A 13,004-nucleotide genomic window follows, 5' to 3' on the forward strand; every position below is an offset into this window, starting at 1 on the left:
TAATTCTGTTTTGCTAATTTGATTAATTACTCGCCTATTAATTATTGAAAACCTGAAGTATTTGGTATCATTGGAAAGAGAAGAAAATGAGCTATAATGTACTCGAAGGATTTCCGTGTATCCTTTTAGAAAACAGAGTTATCACGTTTTAAAACGGAGGTATCATTTTGGGTTAATTGTAAATCTTCCAAAAATTTCATCTATTAAACTCTCTTCTATTTACAAACACCTGAATTCCGTTTTCACAGATTTTTCAAGATATTTCAAATTAACTACTATAATTTCACTCTGATATTCATGATATAATTTACCAAATTTCATGATTATTTAAAAGTCGCGTTGATGTTCAGCCCTTAAATTTAGAGAGGGGGTAATTCCACGTACTCTTTATTGTATGGTATGGTCGCGTAGTCAAGAATAAATTCGGCTCGCATATGATCTTCAAATATTGCCTGCAAGCAAGGGGTCTTCGTAAAGGTTCTACCAAAACGCGATGACACTGTAGCGTGTCGAGGAACGAAGATACGTTTCTCAAGATCAAAAGAACTGCGCCGAATTATTCCTTAAATCACTCGCTCCAAGAGGTACATACAATTAGCTTTTTGCCTGGTTTTAATTAGAATCTAATGACTTCTTTATTAATGTTAATTGCTAATTATAACTAACTTAAAAATTAAATTAAACTAATTAAATATTTAATTCATTTCATTATCATTTTTAATCAATTTCTAAATATATACGAGTACTATTGTAAATTATAAAATAAATAAATAAATAAATAATAATAAGAAAGAAATAAAATAAAAAAAATAAATTTTTATCGAAAATGTCTGTGTTGAAATTTAAAGCAAGTGACAGTTGTACGACATAAACCATTTCGCTTTCCAAAATTTTGAAGTTTGAAATTTAAAAATCGTTTCGACTTTGACGTTTATTGATTTTGAAGTTACGCCATCCAAACTTGTAATAAAACTTCATCACTAACACTTGGAGAAATTAAAATAGGAGAATTCATCTCCCCATTATAGCTAAATAAATTGTTCAAATAACAACTCCGATTTTCATTACTTCCAATACACGCTTATAATATAAAAACACATAGACCATTTCAACGCTATTGAAAATGAGTATATCAGTATTTTTAAAGTTTATTCACGCGGAAGGTGAAATGGAAATACCCTAAGGTTTAAGTCGAAATGCTCCTTATATGAATGCGTAATTTCCCATCCCTTATTGAGGTAAATTTTAGAGGGCGCACCCATCGATATGGAAATTAATGACGGCGTTAGCGAATTTTTTTTCTTTCCCCTTTCTTCAGCTATTGCTTGCCCATAACCCTCCGCGTCCACCTTCCCCTTTAGACATGTCGTTCAGGGCGGGCTAATCGATATATGAACGAACATTTCAATTACAGAGAAAGCAGCGCATACGGAAATAGTGGGGGGGGGGGGTTGTTATATACTATGAGCACCTGAATAAGTTAACTGTTAGTGATAATGTTGAAACATTTTAAAGTGACCCTTTTATTTTTAAATACTCTGGTTCCAAGGTAAAGTAATTAATCATACCTTCACGTTCCATAAGCATGACACTACCCCTATAGTCATTAACATTTAATTTTATAATTGACGGACCCAATTAAGCGTGATTTTTTTAATTGAGAGTTGTAAAAAAGTTAGTTTATAAAAACAACACCACCATTTGAATAATACGGGTTCTAACGTATTTTTTGCACAAAAATGAATAAGAAACATTTTAACTATAAATAACAGTCTAAGAGATTTTTTAGAGAGCATTTACTTCACAAAAACAATTATAGACATTTTTAAGGATTGCTTTAGAGTTTTCTGTGTTAAGAGAGGATGAGGAGAAACTTTCATTACTCTTTCAATAAAGACTTATCACCAGAAATTTTACCAAGTAAAATCAAATTCCCTGACTTTGCTGAAATTTTTAATATTCCCTGACTTTTCCCTGACCTTTTCAGCCCATTTTTAAATTCCTTGACTTTTCCAGGTTTTCCCTGACCCGTGGCAACCCTCTTTAACATTACCACCTAGTATTAATTTTAAATAAGTCTACTGGGTGGATGCAGGATTGTAATATCAAGAAGTCCCCTAAAGCAATCTTTTAGATCCCTGTCAGCACACGGAGCTGCTAGCTCTCTGCTCTGCTATTGTAAGCGGGTTTTGAAAGAGCTTACGTTTTTGCAAATATCAAATATATAGCCTACCAACGAACGTTAGCCTTTACGAAGGATCCTCAATATACCGACCCATGCAGGTCTTGTCAGCTCTTGTTACACTAAAAAGATACCGAATAAGGAATTCCTTCGGGATATGTAGAAGGGTTATAGGAAAAATATAGTATAGGAATCGAGATGAAACTAGATCTTTTGATTGTCCGTATAGAATATATTAGCTTTCGTATATATCGTATATGATCAATGGAAATATCTGATTTGTTTTTAAAGCAAAAAACCCCAATTCTCCTTTGGGTATTTTATTTTGGAAACGAAAGCAACATTTAAAAACTATTTTTAATGTTTTTTAATACAGGATAATTAGCCAATAGTAAAACGTTGCATTTTGTTAAGATTTACTTTAATTATAACTGTTAAATTTTATTATGATATATAAATTTTAATTTCGAATTTTATTTTGGTTTAATTTAAAAGAAATATTACCGAAAAAGATGTTAATAAAAAAAATCTTCCACCGCTTCATAACCTTACTTTAGAAGTATATAATAATCTATAAATGTTTTACCGAAAAGCCCTGATTTTTTTGAAAGACAAACAATTTTATTTATTTCACTCCTTGATATCTACTTATTAAATTTAGTTCAATTCAGTACGATACGCGAGGAAGTTGGAACTATCAAAATATTTATACTATTTTAACCTTCATTCTAAATAACACCAGGGAGTCTGTTTCTGTTGGTTTCATAGCGAGCAGCTCAAAGACTACGTGAGGAAAATGGGAAAACTTTACTTTTCCAAAAAGTGAAATTATTATATACTTCATTTAGCATATAATAACAGCTGGGAAAAGTTCATTTTGTAAATTTTCCGGACGGCGCTTTTTTTTCCTTTGATTACGAAAGACGGGTGGGATGTAAAAGATGCACCCATCCACCTCTCTCTCTCTCTCTCTCGGAGATGCAATGGGAGGAAAGGGATGCAGAGAGGAAAGAGGAAAGAGAGAGAGAGAGAGAGAGAGAGAGAGAGAGAGAGAGAGAGAGAGAGAGAGAGAGAGAGAGAGAGAGAGAGAGACCATCTCTCTCTCCATCCCCAAAGGAGCAAACCTCCTCCGTTCTTTTGGCTCTGCTTCTCGTCTCCGATCTCGCGCCCTCTCAACGTGACTAGAAACTCGGAAAGAGCGAGCTCGCTCGAAAACCTAGAGAGTGTACTGTACGATTCGATTCAGAGAAGTCTCAGAGCTTGGCCATGACGGTCGACAACACGCGCCGTCGAAATTTCCCGCCAAAATAAAACGCGCCAAAAAAGAAAAAAAAATATAACCTTCGGAGAAATTTTATTTATCAGAATGTTTATTAATGTTTCGATTATATAACTGATAATTAGCGTGGGAAAATATTAAATTTCTAACTAACTAACTAGCTAGCGATTAAAAGTAACTTTACAAAATATGTAAAGAGAAGTATAAAAAAATCTATAGCGGGGGGGATATTCCGAATTCCGAATTTCGGTATTGTTTCAGGGTCATAAACCTTGACCATGATTTTGCGCGTGCTAAACCTCAATTGCCCAAGACTCAGTCATGAATTTCCACTAACGGCAGCGTCTACCTTTGAGTGTTTTAAAGCGATACTTTGAAGTGAAAGAGGCTGCTGATTCTTGGTAAATAAATAGAACCTATTATTAAAGAGGGTATAATCGTGACAAGGAACTTAGATTCGCGTTTCTTCGAATCATTAAACCGAAGAAACAATCAAAGAAGTTTGTGTGCTCGCGGAAAAAAAAAAGGAAATTGGTGCTTATTTCCCTTCCCGTCTCTCAGAACAAACTTGGATATTCGTCGCGACCAACTGGTCCTCTCTGAAGGATTACTATGGGCCGTCACGGAATTCGACAACCACAAAGCCTAATTAGGCCTAGAATTAATCAGTGGTTTAGTGCTGGTGGTGTTATTACCAAACCGTTTCTAAAAGTGTTTCTCGTTCAAACAATGATTTTGGCTTTGACAACATTTCAAACTGCGGATTCTAGTAATCTACGTAAGTCTTAATTATTATTGTTTATTCTAAAAACTTTTATTCTTAATCGCTTTCGTTTTCCTTTCGGTGGTGTTCATAAGGTGCTATTGAAAAAGTACCATACTTATTTAGAATATTACAGGGTAATGATATATACAGGGTGTTCCAAAAGGGTACGACCGAAGTACTGTGGTTTAGTGCAATTAATTTTGTGTTTAAAATGTAACTTCAATGAGATTTTGCCACAAGTTACAAACATTAGAGCATTTTGCAGATGATGAAGTTTAGGTAAGGGGTCAACGGTAAAACACTTAAATCATAACTTTTTAGGGTGTCCTTTTGATTTATCCTGTATTTCGGTTCAATAATTACAACCCCTTTTTGGAAGACCCCCAGTAATAAATGTATTTAGAAAAGAAATACCAAATGAAAGTAATAATGATAATTTGTATAATAGACAATCAGTCAGTTTTGAGAAGACCGCTTCTAAAACTGGTTGCACTTTAAGAATCGATTTTATATGTTAAAGAAAAAATTGTATAAGAGTTAACTGAATGGGACTGTTACCCCCTTAAGTAAAGAATAAGAATGGGAAAGTTGCCCCGAGGTTACAAGAAAATTATCATCCACGCCGCATGCATTTTACGGGTGGTTCCCAAGCGCCTAATTTGAGGCACCATCATTTTTTTTTTCTCCGATGGATACCTCGGAGACAGGGTCGATCAAAAATATGCCAAAGGACAAGGCTCACTAGTTATTATATTTATTTTCACTCTTCAGAATCAAAATTAAATTATTTCTTAACTTGACATTTTCTTGTCGATAAGGGTTTCTTCTTATTTAAGAATTCCAGTCGATTTTCGTTAAGTTTTTTTTAATAAAGACATATTGGTCTACGTTGCAGGCTAGATTTCGCGACTTCAAAATACTTCCATGCGTAATTTGTAGTTCGAGATATTACGGGTCAAAGGTTGTGACCCCATATGGGCAAAGGCAAACGCACGACCCTCAGAAGTAACTAGTAGTTTTAAAGGACAGAAGTACTGTAGAACAATTCCTATGCGTCGAAATTGTTATATCGCATTTTCTTAACGCTAAACAAGTTAAGATTAGATAGAGTGTTTCACGGATAATCATTCAATTAAATTAGTAATAAATTATCTTTTAAATTCATAACTTAAATAAATTTAAGGGGTCATATGTTGTGAGATAAGTCATATTATTTTAGGGTAATAATTGGTAAAATTTGATTCAATATTAATCATAAGACTTGTTCTTTAGTGAATGCAACTTACACTAAACGATGGTTGCGATAAAAAAAGATGAAAAATTCTTATCTACCTACATAATACAACTACGTTGTATCAAAGAGATCCCAAAAATAAACCGGCAACTTCAGCTAAAATACCCTGAAACCTAAGCTTAACCGCAACAGGCTGGTGGTATGGGTGGTGGTGATGGTGTTTTTCAAAATATTTCACTTTTTTCTTGTACTTTTTCTCGGTGTAAGATTAAGGCAGCTACATTGTAGCGCCCGATTTTGTATCCTTTTACATAAAAAGAAAGTTAACAGAAAAAAAAATAAAAATTTGCTTGAGTTTCGAGAAGATCTTGAGAAAACCTCGTGCGCCACTATCGCGTGTGAAGCTTGTATCTATCTAGCTTAGCTTTCTTCCTCTTACCAAAATACTGTATTATTTTTGGTTGTGTAACGACTAAAGAAGAAAATGTGTAAAATTGCAGGATGATGGTGTAGTTGTTACTAATCTACGTGTTTGGTACATGCGACAAAATGATTCTAAGCACGGTAATCAATTGTCGAAGGGTTACTTATAAACAATCGCATTCCTTGTATGTCTGAGCACATCTACACTGATTTCGGGTTTCATATTATCATAAGTTTGTAAGATATGTTCCATAAGTTTGTCATTGGTTAATAAGAGCTTGTCATGAAGTGAATGAGGTAGGTCATAGATTCGAGGTAAAGCGACGCCTGATGAGGCGCTGTCGACTAAATGGACTGCAAAATTAACCACCGAGTGTCGGACTTCAACTCTCGCTTGTCGTACTCGAACTAGCTCTCTCAGTATGTCTCTAGCATTACGAATTTGTATAGGAAGTGTCATACTTATGGAATATATTTTATGAACTTATGGTAATACTAACTGATATATTTATAAGTACAGTACTTAGTCACGTTGTGACCTTTCTACAAAGAAATGAAAGTATATGTTAAAATTGATCAGGGAAAATGGCTTTAGATGGTCCCGGGAAACCTTGAAACTTCAGGGAATTTTGAAATGAAATATATCTGAGGCAAGCCTGTTTAATATCTTTATAGTACGGGTGAAGTTAAGTGACCACTGGTCAATTATCAATGCGAAAACGTGCCATATTTTTAAGGGCGATTTTCGAATCTACTCTTATTTTTCTCAATTTGTTCGTTTCCAAAGCAATAACGTTAGTGGTGGGAGTTTACGATGCGATTTCCTTGATTATAACCAAGACTTTTTTTAATTTTTTTTTCTTCAAACGAAAAACGATGGGCTACCGCTACGCTTACGCCCACTTAGAGATTTTAACGCTAAAACTGGTTTTGGTTAACGCAAAATTCGCGAGGCCTTTACAACACGCGCTAACGTATAGTTCTTTTCCAACATTACTTCTGAGGTGCTTGCGAAAAAAAAAGTGTATTCGCCATAGGTATGAACTTTGACCTCAAATATCACGGGCCACAAAGTGAAATCGTTTGGAAATTTGCGCTTGTCACAACACGGACAAATCCTTTAATTTAAACATTAAATTTTTCAATAACAGGTGATGTTTTAGTGTAAAAAACCAAGGTTCAAATTTGACCACTGTTGAATTTTTCATAAATAAAATTATCACCAAAGACTAAACGGGAAAACTTGAAAATATCCTATAAAATTTGATGATGGGCATTTTTATTTTAAAGTATACGCGAACATGCGCTCACCTTTGACCATACCTTTTTATATATATAAATAAAATCATTACCATAGCCTAAGCACGAAATTTCACGCTGAATCTTGAAAATAGCCTATGGTTTAACGACCATTCCATAGCAAAACTCTCGCCTTTTTTTTTTTGCTAAATGATGCTAAGCTGTTGCCTTTCAAATGAAAATCTATTATTCACCAACGGCATATTTTTAGCTAAGGGCCAGGCAATGCAAACCCTTACGAGCGATCTTTAATGTTTCGTGTTAAAAATGCGAAGCCAATACACCGGGTGTTACACGAGCGTAGTGGATTTAAACAAGCTATAACTTTAACCCCATTAGCTCCATATTTTTGTAAGCAAGATGAAAAAATTCCTGAGCCAAGAAAAAAATGAGGATGCCATGGTGCAAAAAAAATGTTAATAAATTTTTGCGTACCCCTAGTATTACTTAGATGGAAAATTTAATAAACAGGAAAATTTTCTAAGCAGTAGAGAAAATTCGCTCCAGGCTCCTCTTCAATTTACATAATAAACGGAAGAATATACAGCGCGTGGAAAAGAGAAGAGCAACACCTATTTTATCTCTAAATCGCCGTAATACCGACGGAAGAAATTAGTATACAAAATCACAGACTTATACAATGTTTCAATAAGCAAGTCGTACGAATTTAATTTCAATTTTTATAGTTATCAGTAATTATTTGAATGAGTAATTACAGATGATACTATGCCTTGAGTTGAGTAGGTCTGCAATTTTGTATACATATTTCTTCCGTTTGCAGTCTCGCGAATTTTCGATATTTAATAAATATTATTTTGGTCTCTTTCACAATGAGAGATAGCACCAAACACGTATCTGGAAATCGCGGTACTGCCGACGCAATAAATCTGTATGCTAAATCACAGACCCTATGAAATTAGGAGGGTGTGCAAGACAGTAGTTAAATTTTCATTTCAATATTAGTTGATCAATTATTATTTAAATGAGCAATTACAGATAACGCCTTTTCTCTGAATTTCCAAGGGTCTGCAATTTAGCATCCATTTCTTCGGTCGGCATTCTGGTGAATGTTTGATAAAATAAATATTATTTCGATCCCTTCCACAGTGTATACTGCTAGGCCAAAAACCTTTATACTCTCTTTTCAATTAAAATGGTATTCCATTTTCTTTCAGTCGTTAATGACGGCAAAGACTTAACTATACCATAGATCTGCTTTAGAATATTTAAATATCTTGTATTAAACTAAAGTTAAACTTTTCAAATGAGGAAACTGCGAAAATGAGCATCCCTTGGGAATACTGGAAAAGCTATTAATATTTCAAATCGTGTGTCCGAATTAAATCTAGAAGCTATAGCGTCCGAAAATAAATAGGAAATTCCACGCTTGAGTATCTTCAATACTTTCTCTTAAAGTTTGTGCCGAAATTTTTAAGATTTTGAACCAGTTGGGTTTGAAGATAGTTGAAATTATAAGGGATGAGGTGGATAATGGGAGGGAGGAAAGACCAGATGGAGGAGGAGAAGCTCAAGAGCAAAAAGATGGTAAAATACAATTGGGATGATATTGCTCTAGAATATGAAAGGTTTAGAATGTTATTTAACTTAAATGTATTATAAGAATATTATTGTTAATTAACTTAAATGTATAATAAGAATATTATTGTTAATTAACATAAATTTGTAAATATTGTAAAGAAAATGCTGAAAAATTAAATAACTCCTTTTAAAATTTAAAAAATTAAAAAAAAAATAATTTAGAGATAGGAATAGTTTAAAAAATTCGTCCATCAATAAAATTATAAAATAATATTTTTAAACTTAAAGTTACAATATTTTGGCTTTCATTCTGCATTCTATAAAAAATCGTGAAACAAAATTTCTCGTGCTAAATTGAAAATACCTTTTACGGTATCTTCAAAGAGGTGTATAGTCGTGCTATTTGTGTATATTCGCTTAATAATTACCAACTTACATTCTTATTAAAGCGAAAATATAGAAATATAATTATACTTATAATTATATAAAAAAATTATTCCCTAATTAACAATCTAGACTTATCTCTATGTCATATTATATAAAGTATCCAAAAATTTAAATTAAATAAATATAGGATAGGCGTAACGCTCCAATTCTAAACCTTATTTAGTATCATAAGTTCATAAGATATGTTACCACCATAAGTTTGTCACTGGTTACAAACTGGAGCTTGTCATGAAGTGACGTAGGTCATAGATTCGAGGTAAAGCGAAGGAGGCCTGGTGAGGCGCTGTCAAAGGCTTAGTAATGCAGACTAAATAGGACTAGATGGAAGTCCCACAAAATTAACCACCGAGTGTAGTACTTCAATTCTCTCGATCTAGCTCGAGCTGTAAGTCTCTTCTAGCATTACGAAGTATAGGTATTGTCATACTTATGGAACATATCTTATATACTTATGTTAGTGTATATATATATGGTTTAAATGGTAAGAGTAATTTACGCTCCAATCAGTGCGGAGAAACAAATGAAAGATGATATTATACGGATGGGAGTTGGGGGATTGAATAGATAGTAACGATGAGAGATAATTAAATTTTCTCCAAATAACGAGTAGGGAGGTGGAGTTCGTTCATCCTTTTAAGTAGGGTTGAATTCTTAAGTTAAAATCCATGAGAAGATTTCAAGAATAATCAAACGAAAATACACCTGCGGCCTTTCTTAAAGCTTGACGCGTCTTAAACTAAGGATTTCAAAATTTGGGATATACTTTATGAATTTGGAAATTTTGAAATACTTTAGACAAGTTAATTAATATATAGGTGAAATTAATACGATATTTTTTAGATTTAATTCCATAAGTTCCTGCGTGGATTATATTATATATAATGTCTATTTTAAAAGTTCATGACATTTCCCCGATCGTTTCAAGTTTATTGTCAAATGAATTTTTTTTTCTATTTTCTTCTTTACGACTGTTCTCGAATTTCTTTGCAATTTTCAAATTCCCTGACATTCCGTCTCATTTTTTAGTCCAATTTCCAAATTCCCTGACATTTCCTCTGATATTTTAGTCCATTTTCCAAATTCCCTGACATTCCCTCTGATATTTTAGTCCCATTTCCAAATTCCCTGACATTCCCTCTGATATTTTAGTCCAATTTCCAAACTCAATGGAATTCGCCTGATCATTTTAGTCCATTTTCCTAATTCCCTGACATTCTCTCTGATCTTTTTAGTCCATTCTCCAAACGACCTGACATTCCCCTCATCTTTTTAGTCCAATTTCCAAATTCCCTGACATTCCCTCTGATCTTTTTAATCCATTCTAAAAAAGCCCTGACATTCCCCTCATCTTCTTAGTTCAATTTCCAAATTCCCTGGCATTCCTTCTCATCTTCTTACTCCAATTACTAAATTCCCTGACATTCCCTCTGATATTCTAGTTCAATTTCCAAACCCCCCTGACTTTGATTCTAGTAGTCCATGACCCGTAACATCCCTTAAAAATTAAAAAAAAATGTCACGTTTTAAAGTGTCATTGACGTATCTTCCATGAAATAATTCAGGATACAATATAACAAAAAATTCTATTTTAGTCTTCCAATTTCCACGCTAATTTAAATAATACGCTTAGTCTGCGGATATTCGCGTTGCTCCCTATAGCTCGCACCGTACGGCCTCGGTGTTATCGTCCTGTTGTAATATTTCAAGCTCTTCGCGTTTTTAAATAAAAAAATTATAAAAACTGATGCCGCTAAAACTGTTATAGAACCGAGCTTGCGTCTGAGAATGGGGCTAGCCAGAAACGCTCTATTTTTAAACCCGGGAAGAGACCTTTTTCTGGGATCAACTCTCAAAAAAGAAAAAACGGAAAAACAGAAAAAAAATTGAGCTACGGTTGTATAAAAGTTTATAAATTAAAGTAAAATATTAACAAATATATTTTTTTCAATAAAACAAATTTTTCTATAAAGTCTATAAAATATTTTAAATGGTTTTATATTCATCTGTGTGAACAGAAAAAATTTATTCAAAACGGTATTGTACTTTATCTCCAATAAGATATTTGTTTCAACTTTAATTAATGAACTTTAAGCGCGGGAGACTCGATCCCATAATCCTAGATGTTTGCCTTGCCAGTAAGGCGCCAAAAGCCAGAGCGCGCGCGCGCGAATATGGTAGAATTTTGGCGGGAAGCCACGACCAGCGAAAGTTGTACGGATAACCCCACACACACACTCGGAAAAGAACACGCACGAGCTCACGCGCAAATTTGGCGCCAAAAGGGCTGAAATATTTTTCTCAAAAATAAATATCTAATACACCGGTATATAAGAAAGTAATAAGCAGAAAATTTTTGGCGAATCTAAAAGTGCTATATCATATTCCTCCTGAAAACCACAATTATGAGAAAAAAGGTTTACTTTATTCAAGATTAGGTATTCAGTACCTGTAATTTTATAGTGTAGGTATAATTTCACCTTGAAATTTAAGTCAAAACTTCCGTGTTTCGTCAAATGTACTTGGCAATATAAGCCGCGTGTTGACGCGTTTAAATAATTTAATATGCAAACGTGTTTGTGTTATATTCAGTTGGGAACGTTCCAGCAGATTCTAGGCGGCTTTGTCTTACGTAAATTAATATTAAACAGGCATTTGTATATATACATATATATCTTAAATAATGCCAAACATTCCTGTTAACGCAGTTCAGACGTGTGTTGTTTTAATTCAATAATAATAATAATAATTCCATAAGGCTTATTAAATTTGAACGCAATTTTAATTATAGTTAAGTTTCATATCACCATATTGTTATTAACTATAAATCTAGTTTCCTGTACTAATTTAATTGTTAAGACATTACAAATTCCTTTAAAATTTAAAATTAGTTCAAATTCATGCATGCTTCATTCAAAACTTCAAATTGCTTTTATGCTCCCTTTAATTAATATAAATTGTCCTAAACCCTTTTAATAAAAATAAAAAATAAAAAATAAAGTAAAAATAAGTTTTAAATTTTTTTCCCTTAAATAGGAAAAACATTTAATCATCCTAACAAAAAATTTTGGGGGTAAAAAAATCTATTCCGAGTTTCAATCTGAAAGCCTTGTAATTAGGCCTAGGATTTTGGGGAAAACTTCAGAAACTCAATAAGGACCAATTTTCGAAGAATGCGCGGGAGTATGCGGGGCAGAATTCCGGGCCAAATAGAAAAAGGGGTGTATTTTTAAAACCATGCAATCGTTTTTCTTTCCTCGGACGTCCGCACATATCCGCCGCCTATTTCTGAACTTAATTATCTTGTAAAATGGAAAAAGAAGAAGAAGACTGGCCAAACTTTTGTAAAATTCTTTTCCGCCGCAACCCCCCTCCCCCTCTTCCTCCCTCCCTCCCTTGTTTTCTTGGATGGAAAACACACGGGAAGCTCGGGAGCATTTTTTCTCCGGGAGATTCGTTTTATCGGAAGCTGAGCTTCTCCAAAGAAGAAAATAGACATTTTGCGACATTGAACAGAGAGCGAGAGAGTGAGAGAGAGAGAGAGCGAGAGAGAGAGAGCGGGGTAAAAGTTACTACGAGGGGCTTTCCCGCAAGTGCAGCGTGGCTATTTTATTCTTGGCGGTTTGCCAAAGAATTTAGCTCGAAGCTAGCTAGCTCCCGAAGCTTTTGAAGTTAAGATGATAAAAAAGACAGAAGAGAAACATCGAGCTTCCTTGTCCTTCCTACCAAAAACTTCAGGCTGCTGTGTAAGAACGTTCTAACTCATTTCGAGTTAGTTTTGGAAGACACCCTCGTGCTGCTGCTGGGCGCTTTTATTTCTAAAAGAGCGCGTGGTTTT

At 33.9% G+C, this 13,004-nt stretch overlaps 1 protein-coding gene across 2 annotated transcripts in view; it reads left to right on the top strand.

Annotated features, from left to right (window-relative positions):
- The first annotated feature begins 3,321 nt into the window (after nt 1-3,321).
- Nucleotides 3,322-13,004, top strand: part of LOC149704965 (uncharacterized) — a 58,895-nt gene continuing 49,212 nt past the window's right edge. Inside the window, exon 1 of one of the 2 annotated variants that reach the window (XM_089865101.1) lies at nt 3,322-4,239. In XM_089865101.1, the coding sequence (XP_089721227.1) occupies nt 4,074-4,239 (166 nt within the window). In that variant the 5' untranslated portion in view covers nt 3,322-4,073. The remainder of the gene's footprint in view (nt 4,240-13,004) is intronic. The other variant, XM_089865102.1, reaches the window with a different exon arrangement.

The sequence above is a fragment of the Phalangium opilio genome, unplaced genomic scaffold (assembly GCF_054372755.1).
Source record: "Phalangium opilio isolate 3A_F unplaced genomic scaffold, DU_Popi_V2 ptg000014l_1, whole genome shotgun sequence".
NCBI lineage: Eukaryota > Metazoa > Arthropoda > Arachnida > Opiliones > Phalangiidae > Phalangium > Phalangium opilio.